We start from the raw sequence: 16,920 nt of genomic DNA, 5'->3' as shown, positions 1-16,920 counted from the left end.
AAAATACAAGTTTTAACACTACCTGACGTGTCCAGATTAGTCTCGTTTGGTTTGGCCCCTTTAATTTTAAGTTAAATTGGAGAAAGAGCACTGAAAATTGAATAGTTTGATTCTCCTAATTTTAACCACGGGGCCAATGGCTCAGTGGCCACCAGGGAGGGACTTAAGTCCCTCCTTGGGCTGTTGGTGAGGGTTCAAACCTCACCAGCAGCGAAAAAAATCTAAGAGTTGTGCCATAGCACTCCCTTGGTCTAGTTGGATCTGTATACCCACTAGTCCCTATCACAGCCTCCTTAGGCTCCCCCTCCCTCTAGATTAGGATAGAATAGGTTATACAAATGTATCGTTGCTGACAAAAAAAAAAAAAAAAAGATTCTCCTAATTTCATGCTTTTATTTCCTTCTAAATTAAAATAAAAGAATGTCATTTTTTGAGTTCAACTTCAACATGAACTGCTACCAATTCTTTTGAAGTCCGTCTCCCTCTTTCTTTCTGCTATGGAACTTGTACATAAGCAGACAGTACCAAGTACAAAAACACACCTTGATCCCTCTTTGGCCGGGGTGGAGTAGCATCCCATACTCCCACCTCCAAAACCCAATTCACAATTTACAAAACTCAACTCTAAAATTTCCCTTTGTTCTTTTAGCAAATTCCCAATAAATTCTCCAGATTTTCGTCCCAATTCCCCCAAAATAAACCCTAATAATTTCTTACCATTCATCTGTAAATTACCCCCAATAAACTCAAAATTTAGATGAAAATGGCTGACATTTCATCTCCGTCGCCGAACCCAATTCAATCCAATAATCAATTGATCGAACCCACAAACCCACAACTTCAATCATCGTCATCGGCTTCAGCGGCAGTTGTTGTGGGGACACCATCTTCTTCCTCCAATTTAATGCAGCCTTCTCCTTCAGCAACGCCGTCTTCGGTGGATCTTCCCCCGCAAATCCCATTAAATTCGTCCCAGCAGCAGCAATTGGTGCAGCAACAGCAGCAGCAGCAGCCGATCCAGGTACAGCAGCAGCAGCAGCAATTGGTGCAATCCCAGCAGCAGCAGCAATTGAACCTACAACAGCAGCAGCAGCAGCAAATTCAGCAAATTCAGCAGCTTCAGCAACAGCAGCAGCAAATTCAGCAACAGAGTAGTGGTAATGCAGGTAATAATAACAGCAATGGTGGGAATAATTTGATGGCTGCTGCTGCGGTGGCGAATTTCCAGATGCAGCAGAGTTTGCAGAGGTCCCCGTCGATGGCGAGGCTGAGCCAAATGCAGCAGCAGCAGCAGCAGCTTGGGATGATGAGACAACAGGCTGGGATTTATGGGCAGATGAATTTTGGTGGCAACGCGCTTCAGCAGCAGCAACAACAGCAGCAACAGCAACAGAATCAACAGCAGCAGCAACAGATGGGGCAGATGGCTCAGATGGGCAGTGGGAACTTATCAAGGTCCGCATTGATGGGACAGACTGGCCACCTTCCAATGCTTTCTGGTCAAGCTGCAGCTGCTGCTGCCCAGTTCGATTTACAGTCCCCGTTTTTGACTTCGGTATACAATGCCTGTTTAATTGAAATGTTATTTAGAGCTTTTAGATAGTTTCTTTTTAGTTTTCAATTTACTTCCAAAGGTTGGATTTTGAGCCTGTAGAGTTAGTCTCAGTATGTAGTTAGTGTATTTTCCTAGGAGATCCTTTATTAGTATGTTTTACGATGTATTTTCAATAATTCAATGTATTTTGAGCCCCTACATGCAGTCTTAGCATGGAGTTTCGTGTGTATTGATTGAGAACCAACCATTACGAGACCCTTGATTTGAATGGTTAATTTACATTTTGGAATTAAGATTTAGGTGCAAAGACAGGACTTTGAGCCCTTGGATCCAAACTTAGGTTGTACATTAGTTCATATTGATGGAGAGTCAACACATAGAAGAGGTTTTGTTTATATCTTTTATTTTAATTTTTTTGTGTTGATATTTCTGAAACAAACTGAATTGGGATGCAGCCACGGCAGAAGGCTGGTATGATGCAAGGGTCTCAACTCCATTCTGGGAGTTCAACTGGGCAAGCTTTGTCAGGAATGCAGGCCATGGGGATGATGGGTCCCATCTCTCAACTTAGGGCCAATGGACCGATGGCATATTCTCAACAAAGGATAAATCAGGGCCTGAGGCAGCATTTGTCACCGCAAAGTCAACTTGCTATCAATCAGGTTAGACTAGAGGTACTTCTGCAGTAAAAGTAAATTTTTTAAATGAGCGATAATTGGACTAGGAGTTAGTTCGGCATATCTATAGTCCATCAATAAGGCATCTTCCTGTAATTGTCATAAATTACCTCAATCTTCTTAAGGTTTGTCTGGGCACTCTTTGTTGTGACTACCATTGAATTACTTGTCACTTATTCTGCCTGGGTCGCTTTGACTTTCTGCTCAATTTCTCATTCTTTTCTCTTTGAATTTTTTTTTTTGGGTTGGGGGGTGGGGGAGCGTAATTAATTAGTTTGTGTAATGTATTAGTTTTATGGCGTCAATGCTGTTTTCATTTTCTTCTTAAGAGCTGAGTTTCGGTTTGATTTTGGCTATTTTAATCATTCTTCTGATACACAATACTTTATTAAAATTTTAGCTCCTGCAGACCATTTTTTCCCTTTATATATTTTTGCATAGGTTGTCTCCTTTTCTTGGTGGTGTGAAACTTTTAAGGGGACATCTACTTGGTCCTGTTCCTTTTCAAATCTTCAAGCAGGTCTAGGTTAACTGGATATATGATCTAAAAAGGTAATTTAACTATGATTCTGCCACTTTTCTGATTTTTATATATCAGCCACATTCAGAAGAGAAATCGTGATTTGATTGTGGCTAGAATTGTTTTCAGCTTGGACCTTCTTAGGAAACTAGGCTGGGGAAGATTTATTGCTGGCCCAACTCTTGGTATTAGTTCTTCGATGGTCGCTCTCATACTCATGTTCATCTCTTTTGGGAAAGTAGATATTGTCAAGTATTAGAATGTGATACATAAGATTTTTCCTGATGTCCTGGCCCTTTTTTCTTTTCTTTTTTCCTTTTTTTCCCCTTTCTTTGAAAGGTAGTGTGGGTTGCAGGGCCCTCAGGAGGGTTTGTTGATGATTTTCTTATATTTGTAACTCTGCTATTGTGACTACTATCAAATCATTTGTCATTTATTCTATCTGATGTCACATTGACTTTCAGCTCAGTTTCACAAAAGTTTCAATTTTTTTTTTTGGGGGGGGGTTGGGGGGGGGGGGGTTGTGTGGGTAATAAAAATTAGTTGTGCAACGTATTAGTTTTATGGCATTAAAGCTCTTTTGCTTTTCATCTTTAAGGCTGAGTTTCACTTTGATTTTGGCTATTTTAGTCTCTTATGGTACACATGCTTTTTAACATTTTAGACCCTGTAGACCATTTTTTTTCCTTTATATATTTTTGCATAGGTCATCTCCTTCTCTTGGTGGCGTGGAACTTTTATTTAGACATCTACTTGGTCCCACTGCATTATTGATTCTCCAAATAAGTCTAGATTAGCTAGAGATATGATCTAAAAAGGTAATCTTAACTATGAATCAGCCACTTTTTTGATTGTGTCAACTCAGCCCCCTTCAGAAGAGAAATCATGATTTGATTGTTGCTAGAACTCTTCGCAGCTTGGACCTTCTTAGAAAACTAGGCTGGGTTACATATATTGCAGCTCAACTCTTGGCATAATTTCGGAAATGGTCACCCTCATATTTATGTTGATCTTTTTTAGGAAAGTAGATATTATCAGGTATTAGAACGTTATGTATATTGTTTCTCCTGCAGTCCTGGCCTTTTTCTTTTCTTTTCTTTCTTTGGAAGGGGCTGGGGGTGGCCTGAGGGGTTGTTGGTGGTCCATTTATTTATTTTTATTAATGCTCGTAACTCTTCTAGTGTGTCTACTATGAAATCATTTGTCATTCATTCTACCTAGTGTCCTGTGATGTTCAGATCAGTTTTGCAATACTTTTGCCTTCTCTCTCTCTCTCTCTCTCTCTCTCTCTCTCTTTTCCAGGTGGGGTAGGGGTGTGTAGTGGAGGGTAATAAATTAGCCTATGTAACGTATTAGTTTTATGGCATGAATGCTCTTTTGCTTTTTTTCTTTAGAGCTGAGTTTCACTTTATCCTGGGTATTTTAGTCATTCTTCTGATACACATACTTTCAAAACATTTTAGACCCTGTGGACCATTTTATTCCTTTTATATATATATATATATATATATATATATATATATATATATATATATATATATGTATGTTTGTGTGTATGTATTGCATAGGTTGTCTCCTTCTCTTGGTGGTGTGGAGCTTTGAGGGAGACATCTACTTGGTCCTGTTGCCTTTTCAATTCTCCAAATAGGTTTAGTTTAACTGGATATCTGATTTAAAAAGGTAATCTTCACTATGAATCTGCCATTTTTGTGATTGTGTCATATCAGCCCCATTCAGAAGAGAAATCATGATTTGATAGTTGCTAGAGCCCTTCACAGCTTGGGCCTTCATAGAAGACTAGGATGGGGTAGATTTATTGCAGGCCCAACTCTTGGCATCAGTTCTGAAATGGTCGCCCTCATACTCACGTTCATCTTTTTCAGGAAAGTAGATATGATCAGGTATTAGATTGTTACATATAAGATTTCTCCTGCTGCCCTGGCAACTGATTTGATTTTCTTTGGAAGGGGTGGTGGTGGGCGTGGGTGGCGGAAGGGATTGTTGATGTTTTTCTTATGCTTGTAATGCTTGTCCATTCATCTGGTAAGAAATTAATTATTAAAGAAGACTGTTAACTGGACATGATGTGGCTTAGCTATTTGCTAAGGGTTAGACTAATTCATGGCTCAGAGGTTGAATGTTGTAAACATTGCATTCTGCCTATAGATGAGGAGAATTTCTAGACCTTAAGTTTCGGTACCTGGGAAATGTCTGATTGTATGGTGTTGAATGTAATTAGATCTTATTAGGATGCTAATTTCATGGATGTTTGATCAGAAATAAGATTATGTAATCATAGTAAATTCTGAAAAGTAGAAATATGGGGCTTAGATAGTTGTGCAACATGTACTGGTTAGAAAAATACTTTAACTTGGCATTTAGCGAATTCTTCTGTTACCTGTAGCAATTAGCACTTTTATACTTTCCATGTGGCGGTTGATGATTCGTCTCTTAGCCTCTTTGAGAAGTAAACGACAATGCTTTGGGCTTGAATAGGTTGCTGTTTATTGACTTCATTAATCCTGTTAATACCTATAATTGTTGTCATCTTAGTTCTTTACAACACCTGCTTATTTCATGGTCAGGGCATTTAATGATTTATGTATTCTTTGTCACCTTCTTTTGCTGTACTGGTCTTTGGCTCATCTGCACTTTTCTGATTCAATGTTTTTCTCTAGAAATTACAGACTCAGGGTGTCCCAAGGACGTCGTTAATGAATGCCCAATTATCTGCGTTGGCTCAGAATGGACAGCCAGCTTTGATGCAGAATAGTATATCACAACAGCAGTGGTTGAAGCAAATGCCATCTCCTAATTCTCCCTCATATCGTCTTCAACAGCAGAGGCAACCGTTCCATTCGCAGCAACAGCTATCCTCACAGTTGCACCAGAATTCTATGGCATTGCCGCAGCAGTTAGCACATATGGTTCAACAGCAGCCACAGATTGGGCATTCTCAGATCCATCAGCACCAACAACAGACACAGTCAACCCAACAGCAACAACAGCAGCAGCCACAGCCACAGCCACAGCCACAGCAGCAACAGCAACAGCAGCAGCAGAATCAACAACTGCAGCCGCAGCAGCAACAACTACAATCAGCTTTGCATCAGCAGCAGCAGTCTCCCAGGATGGTAGCCTCTGCAGGACAGAAGTCTCTTAGTTTGACTGGGTCACAGCCAGATGCTACTACATCTGGAACAACTACACCAGGGGGAAGCTCGAGTCAAGGTACTGAAGCAAGCAATCAACTACTGGGCAAGAGAAGGATACAGGACTTAGTTTCACAGGTCTGTCCTTATATCTCGTTTTTTGACATTCCCATTTTTGGGATTTGAGAAAGGCAGGTAAAAAAAGGGCAAAGAAAGAAATATTTTGTTTGTCAGAATAGCTTATGATTGTTATGGGAAAGTTTTACGTGGGAAGAGATTTCCATAAGTGAAGTTTTATGATATAGATTTTGATTATGCCGAGAAAATTTTTACATAATAATTATCTCTTGAGTCATCTAATATCTCCCGTGTATTTTCAGGTAGATCCACAAGGAAAGCTGGATCCTGAAGTTGAGGACCTTCTTTTGCAAGTTGCTGATGACTTTATTGACTCGGTTAGGCTTTGAAAATATGATAACTAATTATCATTCAATCTTACATTTACACTGTCTTCCAGGCAGAGCATTGCCAATCTCTTTCTGTGAATCTTTGTTCCTATCACCTGAGTCTGGGGTAAATGTTAGAGATCTTTCACTTGAATTTGGTATTTGATAGTGATCTGACGACATCTTTAAGGTCCATTCTCTTTAAAATTCTTCGAATCTCATTGTCTACAATGGAGTGACTGATATTGTCATCTGATGGTATTATCTTGGTTGGCAACATTGATGCTAGCTTTATACTTCCTTGACTTGATAGTTGCAAGCATATCTTCCAATTTCAATGGCAGGCTACCATGTTTTGTGATCATAGACATCCAGAACCATTGATATATGAAGTAATACTTGGTTGATGACATGATAAAAGCAATATGCACTGGTTGAGAGCACATGGGCTATTTTTTGGTTTAAGAATTGAATGTTATGCAAGAATTTATTGTAGATATTTGAAGTATTTAGCACATTCAGTGTATCCTAGTTGTGACCGGGGGTTGCTGCATTCTGTCTTAACTTATATTATGGGGATATTATGATTGTCTAAATAACTGAATTTCAGTTCTGGCACAATTTAGATTTCCCTGCTTTTTCCTGTTTGACTCTTTCATCATTTTGTCACAATTTGACCTTCTCTTCACATTATTGAACCTTGTTTGTGGCTGAGGTTGAAGTTGAAGACCAGCATTTTGATTCTTTAATGTGCTATCAGAATTAGCATATTCCTTTTTACTTTGATTACATGTTGAAACAGTAAACCATGTTGTGGTTTTTTACCACCATTCTTGGACTATTCTTAATAATTCACATTGCAAAATGATCAGTAGTCTTTGAGATTGTTTACTGAACTTTTTCTTTGCTTACATTTTGCAGGTGACTTCATTCGCTTGCGGCTTGGCAAAGCATCGGAAATCATCAACTCTGGAAGCCAAGGATGTATTGCTGCATCTAGGTCTGTTTTGCATCAGTTAATAGCTTTGTTTTCCTCTCCCCTAAATGGCATGATTTCTTATGTTATCATATTAGAGAAATGAAATTTATTACTATTTATTACTGAGCGTAAGATACCGACTTCTATATGGCCCAACTGTTAAATTACTTCTGGATCATACTTGACTCTATTGGATAAATAGACTGGGACCAATATTCATCGTCTTTTGTTGATAGATCTATGTAATACAATGACTTCATAATTCATTTTTCATCTTGAGATTAGATCTGGTAATTCATTGCTCAGTGGATTACTATGTTGATGCGTTTAGCTCAGTATGCAATAGAAGAATGAGGATCTTATATATATGATGATATCCTAAGCATGATTTTAGCTGCTCGCGTCAGATGGAAGTTGGATAATTGGATTTTGTTTCATGGTTATAACGATGATATTTTTGCAGAGAAGAACTACAAATTGACTATCCCTGGTTTCTCTAGTGAAGAGAAGAAGCATCAACAGAACCATGTAAGTATTTATGTATATATTTGTTTGCAAGAGTTTTTTTTTTTAATAAATCCCATGGTTGCTAAGTATATGAATTTTAGTTACAGGCAAACTTGGTTTGGGATGGGGTCCTAAGCTTGAAATGGACTGCTAAGAAGTTAATTTGGAAATACCATTTCTGTGCAAAGGTTCTTTTGTTTAATTACACTAACCTTTTTCCTTTTTCCCCCTTTGTATGGCTGACATTTTCATCTCCCTCCCTCCCTCCCTCTCTCTCTATCTCTCTCTCTCGTGCATGCGCGCCGCACACGTGGACAGATTGCTAATTTATGGCTTGTAGGATTTATGATGCTGTTGATGGGGTTTCAGATGCTAAAGATATGAACTTTGTTGTTTTTTTAATCATCTCGGAGCAGTGTTAATTAATATTCATTTCCATTTGATATGTAATGCAGCCACCAAGTGATGCTCACAGAAAACGTATGGAGGTGGTGAGTAGGGATTTTCCTGATTACCTATTACCTGTCCTCCTTTTGACGTACCTATAATATTTTGCTTTATTTAATGGAATTTTGACTCAGATACATGCTTTGATGGAGTCATCCTCTGAAGCAACTACGAGTAATGCTGCGGAGATGCGCAGAACAGGCACTTGGCAACCAAGCTGTTAAGCAACACATAGTAAGACCTAGTTCTGAGCAATTAGCTTCCCAATTTATTGACTGCTGTAGCAAATAATTAGGTTTTAATTTTGACTATATTCCAAACTGACCTGATTGGTAAGTTTCATCAATAAGAAAATAGCTTGATTCTTGATGCACAAACATATTCATTTGTCTTTTGTTGTGGGTGAATGACATTGTCTTAATCGAAGGAAATAAGATTTTATGAGCTGCGTGCTACATGTTATTTGGACTAATTCCTGCTGGCATTACTTATTATGTTGCAGAGATGAGTCCATTTGCTTGTTTACACCTCAATGAATGTCTCCTCAGTAAAGGACATTCTTGCTATTACTCGTTTGTACCAAATTTAAAAAAGGGAGATTACCTTACATATCTTATTTTGATAATCACAAACCTGCAGAAGCTAACACAGAATTGAGGGGAGAATATAAACTTAATATAAAGCTGTCATAGTTGTTTCGAGTTTTGTGTTATTCGTTTCTTACTGTTCATTTCTCTGCAAAATTCATCCAGTGCATTGTGAAATGCATGTCCACAGAGCTTGTTTACTGTGCTTCCCTTGTCTAGATATTTTTTACATTGTTGGTTTTTGAAAGCAGAAACAATTGATGTCCCGTGTTAAATGCAGGAAATACCAAGTCTTTGTCAATATATTGAACCATCATTCACCCATTAGTTTATATGTCATGGATATCATTACTGTTGCATGACCTATGTACCTCGGTGACTTTGGTTGTTGCATATAGTGTGTTCAATTTGCCAGAATTGTTTGCTGATTGCAGATATTTATTGCCCTCACCAGTTCAGCTCCATGAACTTGCAGGTTCTCTGATGCAAAAGTTGGTCAACTTTCATGGACTGATCTGGTCCAGAAGATGTACAAAGAAGTTTGGACCCATCATATAAAGTACTGTGAACCTAAGTCATAGATGATCTACTGTTCAACTGATCCCATCCTAGTTTAATAGCTTAATTAGCTTGACAGGATGAAGGGGGTTATAAGCATGTAAACTCTCTAGGACCCTCACCCCCCTACTTGCCATGTCAGTTAGGGATTCAAACAGTAGTAGAACTGACTATTAATTATATACATATTTGCATGTAAACTAAAGTTTTGGTTTATAGGGCAATCTCTGTGTATAAAATTTGCTGGAATATGTATTTGGTTGATCGTAAAGTTTATCTCATTACAAAATTGTTCTGGGGCCTGTGAGTCATGGGTCCTGTACTACAACACGGATCATGATTATGATTTATGGCTTGGTCCAGAGCTTAAGGTGAGCTGACAAGCAGAACTATTAATGTCACCAAAACCGCCAAATAATCAATGAATGATCCAGAGCACGTGTGTTTTGTATTCTTACTTTTTACGATCCCGAGGAAATATGATCAAATGATTCAATGTTACTTGTTAATTTAGACCATTTAGACCTGGTTGAGATTTGAGAACTAGCGCGTTCCTCGTTTAACCCTGGAAGTCTATTGTTATTAATAAGGGTTAATTGCAGTTTGCACCCACCAACTAATCAAGAATCAGACTTTACATCCTAAACTTTGAATTTCGGCAATCAACTACCTCAAACTTTTAACCTTTGGCACAATTTAAAAATCAAACTAAAGATAATCACAAAAAGAGTGGTGCGACTAGTTTACCCTTAATTTCTTGTTGAGCTTCCAAAAATACCCTACCTATGACAAGTTTTTTGGAGACAAAAAATTCTCAAATTCCTAGAACCCAAATTCCTAAAATCAATCAAATAAGAAAATAATTAAAAACCCCATGTCCAATTCTTACCATCCGTAAAAGCCATACCAGCACCATAGCCTCAAGAAACTCATCAACAAATTAGAACCTCAAGAACTCATCAAACAAACCACTGAATCAGTTCCTCAAAACTCATTAAACAAGAAAGAAAATAGGTCCACAAATATCCCATGTCTAAGTCTCATGACCAAATCGCACCGCCACCACTATAACTTCTTAAACCTCCACCACTCTTACCTAACAATTCATCAAACATGAGACAACTCATCTCATGAGAAGCCTATATCTTACCATCGTCAAACAGCCACACTCATCAGAGAGAGAGAGAGAGATCCCATGCCGAAATCTCACTAGCATCAAAAGCCCCATCACAACCACCAAAACTTCTTAAATCCATGGGTATTGACGTCTCCTATATAGAAGAAGAAAGTACCTTTTTTAGTCAACACCATATCTTAGTTTGAACTCTCTTCCACAACAATTTTTGATTCAAGCTCATCCACCACCATTTTTTGGTCAAAAACAAAAGAAGAAACAATGGATCTTGAGATTAGGCTATCCCTATCACCAAGGTCTTTGTCGTTGAATTCAAGTGAGGCAAGTGGGTGATGTTGTTGCCGCTTCTTCATTGGGAGAAGGGGCCAGGGCATGCTAGGATGGCTTACTGATCGTGTACAACCCTACTTACTGCTATTCTCTGGGATGGTGGATGGGGGTTATGGGGATAGTGGGCATTGCTATTGTTTTTTTTTTTTCATCCAATAGGTTGAGAGTCAATGGGAGTTTTGGAAGGTTCTTTGAATGACTAAACTTTTCAAGGAAAAACACATTTTATTTTTCTTTCCTTTTCTTATGATTGAAAGCCTTTGTTTGTTACCATATTATTTTTGCAAAGTTAAGAAAGGGTATTTGTAGGACAAAACAAGAGTAAGGTGTGAAACGGTCTTTTTATTTGTCAAAATTAGGTGGATTGTACTATGTTACGAAAACTTAAAAGTTAAAGGTAGTGAATTGCAAAAATTAGAAGTTTAGGGTGTAGTGCTCAATTTGGAAATAGTTCATAGGTGCAAAGTGCAATTAACCCTATTAATAATTATAAATCATTTGAAAATATCAATGGTCCATGTAAAACCACAATTACCTAGGGAGAATTCCTCAGGGTTGCCAAAGAATTCAATTGGCACGGAGGGGTCTCGTTTTTACAAAAAGTTGTGTATTCGAATTTTGCTTTAGGTAAGGATAGATCAATTCCTCATAAAATATGCATTTGAATTCTATTATGGATTCATGTGCGGGTTATACATTTATATTTCACTAACACTAATATAGGGCATATTAGTGGGCGAGATATAAGTGGTTGTATGTTTAAATCCAGCTGTCGAATTGGTGGGTGAGATGTGAGGGTTGTGTATTTAAATTCCACTATCGATATAAGAGCTGTGTTGGTGGAGGACTACTTTTAAGAGTTTTTATGAGCTAGTACAAGATGACTTGTGAGCTGGTGGAGGATGATTTGTAAGAATTTTTGTGAGCGATTTATAGTTTTGAAAGCATGCTCACCTATGATTATGATTTATGATTTCGATGTCGAACTATGATTCCGGAAGCATGCTTGATCGGTGATGATGACCGAGTCAACCCATCCAAAATTTTCTTACCAAAAAAAAAATTATAATAAAGTCAAAAAAAATATAATAAAAAATCCAAAGGACAGTGCTTAACTTTGACGTTTCGTAGCCGTATCTCCCCTACCTCGAGTAGGGATGGCAACGGGGCAGAGTTGGGGCGGGGGATCTCTTCCTCGCCCCCTGCCCCATTGCCCGCTAATTCCCCCCGGCCCGCTCTCCTCCCACCGCACCCCCATCCAGCCTCGCTCCCCTCGCGGGGCTAATAAAAAGTTGTCATATAATTTTTTTATAGTCAAAATTTAGCAAATAATCAAGTACTAAAATATCAACACATCAATAAACTTTTATCCATTGTAATTTCACAATTGAAACTCATAAAAATAATCAAACAAAAGTTATTTGAATATAATCTAACACGATGAAACAAATATAACTAAAGTAGTCAAATTTTCATTTTTGACACAAATATAATTATTAAGTCATTATTGTGTTTTTTTTTAAGAAAAAAATGTTATTGTGTTAAATGTAATTATGAATTTAGTATAAATATATTAGTTAATTTAATATAATTAATTAATAATTTCTATTAATAGACATGTGTATAATTATTAGTTTAATTAATAATATAAATTATATTATATATATTAATATCCATTATATAATACATATAACTGATAATATCATTATTATAAATTTGTAATTAATTAAATTAAATATTATATATATATATTATTTTTTTAAACGGGTGAGGAGGCAGGAGATGCGCTCCGCCTCATTAGCCCTCCGCGGGCGGGTGCCCCAATTGCCATCCCTACCCTCGAGCGACTCTGCCTTTCATTCTCCTCTGCCCTCCTGAGTCTCCTCTCCTCTCCTCTCCTCTCCTCTCCAAATTTCACCACCACCCACTGCCGTGCATATGATATCGATGAGTCAGTACGGGTTGAGTCTGTAGACTCAGCCTAAGTCTTTGAACCATGGTTATAGCAGAATTCTTCCCCTTTCTGAAACTCCAAAGGCTTGTTACTCACTTCTTTACTTCCTGTTCTTCTTTCTCTTCTTTGAATTACTGCTATCGTCCTGCTCTATCTTCTCGTGGTTACTTCTACCATGCCAGCACCACTGCTGTTAAATATCCAAAATCAAAATCAAATGTGTGGGCAATTGAAATTCAACAAAGAAATACGAGGGCCAAGAATTTCTGCACGAGTACTACAAGTACTAGTGATAGGAATTTCGCCAATGGTTATGTTAACAACAAGGCAGCAGCTAGTGGCAATAGAAATGTGAACGGGGACATTGATGATGATGGTGGTGGTCTTCCCATTGCTGTTTCGGGCCGCGGTTATTTGACAATGTCGGATGAGCAGTTGCTGAGGGGATGCGAGATGGATACCTTTAAAGCTTCTGGTCCAGGGGGACAGCACCGTAACAAGCGCGAGTCTGCTGTGCGCCTCAAGCACCTCCCTACTGGAATCGTTGCCCAGGCTGTGGAGGACAGGTCGCAGCATAGGAACCGTGCGTTAGCTCTATCTCGCTTACGTACACTCTTAGCTCTCAAAGGTTCCATCTGTTCCACTGCTCTTTCTTTCTGTTATCCTTATCTATCTTTGTTCATCTGTGCTGTTTCTAGTTTAGTTTTAGCAAAATAGATGAGTTGCTTAGTTACTATTACTTAGGATTTAGAAAAAGAGCTCTTGCTGTTAAGATAAGTGTGGGGATTGAAGGCCTTTGGATACACTTCTTGATGTGTTTAGCAGTTTAGACATTTAAGACAATGTGCATCCCCTGATTCTCTTTTCTCTTTTATTCCACAGAATCTGAGAATTTGGGTTCTTGATTGTACTGTAGAGTTCCTGGAGACCCTACCCCTACCCCTACCCCTACATACCTACGAGCATATGTTATTTATGCCAATTGTGGAGCCATCATTTTAAGGTCTCATTAAAATGTGGGACCGAAAGCCATCATTTTAAGGTCTCACAAAAATGTGGGACTGCAGCCATCATTTGGGTTCTGATTTTTTTGTTTTGACTCTTCTAAGTTAGTTAGGAATCCTGTGGTGCTTGATACCTACACGCCTCCTCAAGAGCTTCTTCAAATACTTCCTGCCAGATCAACCATCAAGGGATCAGACTGCGGGCCACAAATTGGACCAAATAACCCCAAATTTGTTCTGGTTTGCCAATCCTTGTTTCTTCCAAGTTGTCTTTTTGAGTACTGAATCTGGCATTGTGTATGTGAGTCTCTTTTGCTCCTTTTCTGCCTTCATCCACAGGGATTGCAAGCTTTACTTGATCTAATATTTGCAGTTAATGGATCTGTCTCGGATGCTGCACGCTTGTTGGGGTACAATGATAATTAATTCTAAGCTGCATTTTCGTTTTATTATGTTTTACTGCATTATTTGATATTACCACTGTCTCAACTTAATCTTCTTCCTTTTTCCTGGGATGCTTTTTTCAGCTTAAGCACAGGTGCTCTATCTCGGTTGATCTTATCGGATGATTCACTGAGAATGGTTGTGAATGAGTTTAGAGCATCCAAGGTGAAAAACAGTAAACTTCCATGTGACACCTTATGAGGACTGTTTCTTCAGTCAAGAAAGCTACATTTCTAGACATAGATTCAACATTGCCTTTTACTTGGGATTTTACATGCTAATCTAAAACATATCATACTACGTAGGCTTTAGCATGCAGTTTGTTGAGTCCATTCATCTCTTTCTTCTTCCATTCTCAAGGCATTGGCTCTTAAGAGATAAGAGGAGCTAGGGAATCTGAGGATAATGACCTCCTCCTTGTTGAAAGTTTTAGGAGCTTCCTGAAGTTGTGTAGCTTCCACTGAGCCCTTGAAAATGGTTTGCTTAAGGGAAAAAAGTGGATTTCTTTAGTCAATCAGGTATCTAGAAATAGACTGTCAAGTAATCAACAAACTACAACACAGCAAAGGGGAAGAATAGGAAAAAAGATCTTTTTAAGTCTGCAGCTTCCATTTGTGAAGTTTAATAGGTTTGAGGTGTTGCTTGATGCAGTACTTATCTTTAAAGGCATCATTCATAGAGTTTTAAAGGAGTGTCTTCCTGATGAATTTGGCCTTGTTTCCAATTTGAAAATTTAAAATATTCCTCAGAAAACTAACCTTCTGTTACAATAGTGTTGAAGGAAGAACTCCATTTAACTTCAATTTCAAACATTAGAAGCAACAACATAAGGCCTGATACTGTGCCCCAGAAAAAGAACTCAAATTCCCATGAGATGTTGGAAGCTGTTTAGTTTGGCTTTGATATCCCAGTAGGCTTGGTTTTGATGATTAGGTGCATTAGTTGGTGTTTTGATGATGTCTCACTGGATGATGTTGAGTGTTCCCTTAACTTGGCTATTGTCAGCACATGCTGTTTCCTATGAACAGAGTTGGTGGAGGAGAATCTAGCTACTGACTAGGCCAATATCAGCACTTTGGGGGTATGTCAAGCATCATGTAGTGTCTTGATGGGGAAGAGATACAAAGAAGGTGTTTTTGATGGTGGAGGAAGGAGCCAATTGTCAACTTGCTATTTTATGGCTCTGGATGCACATTTACAGTGCCACAACATCTGTTACGCCGTATTTTAAAAGATTGTTTTCCTTCTAGAGCTTTAATTAGTTGGAAACCAGTGCCTTAGGTTAAACAAACAAGAGAATGCAGAAATGATCCTTTTCTAAACTTCTAATTTTTTTGACATGCCCAAACATGGGTAAGGTAATATAAGATTCCTTTATTCCCTAGAATTATCATATCTAGATACCTCTTATGCGTTACCATCCCTGACATGCATATGCACCGTTAGTTCATTTGTGCAATTTCCAATATATGTTTTTGGCTATTGTCAATATTTCTTAAGTAACTTCAAACCAAAATTTGAATTTGACCAAGCTTTCTGTGTTATAAAAGTGAACGAGTAGTATGAAAGGTCTTGGAGATGTTATACTTGCAGAGAATAAACTGACTGAATGTTAATCATCTTTTTAGTGGAATACATATTTCTAGAAATCTATATCATGGTTAGACTGATACACTTTTGGCTCTGTATAGGCAACTTAAAAATTGATTACTTGAATTTAGTTCGTCTAAGCATGCCAAATGACTTTTTTCTGTTAATAGTCTGAGCTGAACTCGCAAATACTCATGGAGAAACTGAATTCGAGGTACAACTATGCAGGGGATGAAGCCTCTGAAGTAGGATTCCTGTCTGACAACAGGTGGATGCTGCAGGTGCTATTTACTTTTTTTTTTTTTTGTCTTCAAGTAACGATGATTCAGTTGCCAACAGTTTTTTTTTTTTTTCTTTTTTTGAGTGCAGGTGAGATCCAGTGTTTTGGTTGGATGGTTAGTCACAAAGTTAACAGAAGCAACATAAGAAGAAATAGGATTTATCAACTTAACGTGGCAGCAGCTTTAATGAATTTGGATACATCTGCATAAGTTTTTCGAGGTAACATAAGAAGTTCTGGCACATCAGACTTTCTTCTGCGAAAAACAAAGAAATCAAAAACCGATAAAAGCATATGGTAAATTTATTGAGGAGACACATTTCATGGGATTTATCAGAGCTTGAACAGCAGGTAGGCAAGTTTGAATCAATTTGTAGAGATTTTCTTCCTTGTTGCAATATACTGGTATGACTTGTGACATTTTTATAGATCATGGTGCTTTTTATTTATTTCTTTAACTTTTTAAAAATTTCTGCGCCTGCCAAAATTTTGGCTTTTGGGTCACTTTGCAACCCAAACTTTGATTGTGGACATCTGCACCCTAAGCACTTTAGTTGGTCAAGTTGTTGATAAGTTTCACCAAAATAACATGTTATTCCCATAGTTGATTAATTCTTCAATACGAGGATGGTTTTTAAGAGTTTAAGGTGCAAAACATCTCAGACTTAAAATTTAGGGTGCAAAGTGAGAATCAGTGTAATGTTTTAGGATGCAAAGCAAGATTTACCCAAAAAGGGTGGCTGCTCTCTCTTAAT

At 38.0% G+C, this 16,920-nt stretch overlaps 2 protein-coding genes across 12 annotated transcripts; both read left to right on the top strand.

The window, feature by feature from the left end:
- Positions 1-428: 428 nt before the first annotated feature.
- LOC113719023 (transcription initiation factor TFIID subunit 12b) lies at positions 429-9,699 on the top strand. Of its 7 annotated transcripts, none has more exons than XM_027244000.2 (10): positions 429-1,555; positions 2,011-2,217; positions 5,440-6,042; positions 6,285-6,359; positions 7,272-7,350; positions 7,793-7,857; positions 7,938-8,024; positions 8,292-8,327; positions 8,418-8,517; positions 9,346-9,699. In XM_027244000.2, exons 1-9 carry the CDS (start codon positions 758-760, stop codon positions 8,505-8,507), a joined length of 2,040 nt encoding a protein of 679 aa, XP_027099801.1. In that variant the 5' UTR covers positions 429-757; the 3' UTR covers positions 8,508-8,517; positions 9,346-9,699. The 7 variants fall into 7 exon arrangements, with proteins under 7 accessions (XP_027099801.1, XP_027099800.1, XP_027099799.1 ...); XM_027243999.2 differs by having other exon boundaries at positions 5,431-6,042; XM_027243998.2 differs by having other exon boundaries at positions 2,011-2,229; positions 5,431-6,042; positions 7,944-8,024.
- Positions 9,700-12,665: 2,966 nt separating this feature from the next.
- Positions 12,666-16,614, top strand: LOC113717701 (uncharacterized). Of its 5 annotated transcripts, none has more exons than XM_027242492.2 (6): positions 12,666-13,475; positions 13,961-14,091; positions 14,191-14,261; positions 14,379-14,460; positions 16,114-16,153; positions 16,255-16,614. In XM_027242492.2, the coding sequence occupies exons 1-5, from the start codon at positions 12,890-12,892 to the stop codon at positions 16,132-16,134; spliced, it is 891 nt and encodes a 296-aa protein (XP_027098293.1). In that variant the 5' UTR covers positions 12,666-12,889; the 3' UTR covers positions 16,135-16,153; positions 16,255-16,614. The 5 variants fall into 5 exon arrangements, with proteins under 5 accessions (XP_027098293.1, XP_027098292.1, XP_027098291.1 ...); XM_027242491.2 differs by having other exon boundaries at positions 16,114-16,166; XM_027242490.2 differs by having other exon boundaries at positions 16,056-16,153.
- Positions 16,615-16,920: the final 306 nt, after the last annotated feature.

This window comes from Coffea arabica, chromosome 11e (assembly GCF_036785885.1).
Source record: "Coffea arabica cultivar ET-39 chromosome 11e, Coffea Arabica ET-39 HiFi, whole genome shotgun sequence".
Lineage (NCBI taxonomy): Eukaryota > Viridiplantae > Streptophyta > Magnoliopsida > Gentianales > Rubiaceae > Coffea > Coffea arabica.
Note: the sequence above shows the minus strand (reverse complement) of the source record. Positions and strands in the feature narration are given on the sequence as shown.

What these genes read in the sequence shown, in the direction of transcription:
- LOC113719023 (XM_027243995.2), top strand. Translation starts at nt 758, where the DNA reads ATGAAAATGGCTGACATTTCATCTCCGTCGCCGAACCCAATTCAATCC. An exon ending in TACAGGACTTAGTTTCACAG is followed by an intron (nt 6,043 to 6,284) that starts GTCTGTCCTTAT and finishes GTGTATTTTCAG; the next exon opens with GTAGATCCACAAGGAAAGCT. An exon ending in CTGATGACTTTATTGACTCG is followed by an intron (nt 6,360 to 7,271) that starts GTTAGGCTTTGA and finishes TACATTTTGCAG; the next exon opens with GTGACTTCATTCGCTTGCGG.
- LOC113717701 (XM_027242489.2), top strand. Translation starts at nt 12,890, where the DNA reads ATGGTTATAGCAGAATTCTTCCCCTTTCTGAAACTCCAAAGGCTTGTT. An exon ending in TACACTCTTAGCTCTCAAAG is followed by an intron (nt 13,476 to 13,960) that starts GTTCCATCTGTT and finishes CTTCTAAGTTAG; the next exon opens with TTAGGAATCCTGTGGTGCTT. An exon ending in ATGAGTTTAGAGCATCCAAG is followed by an intron (nt 14,461 to 16,055) that starts GTGAAAAACAGT and finishes TTCTGTTAATAG; the next exon opens with TCTGAGCTGAACTCGCAAAT.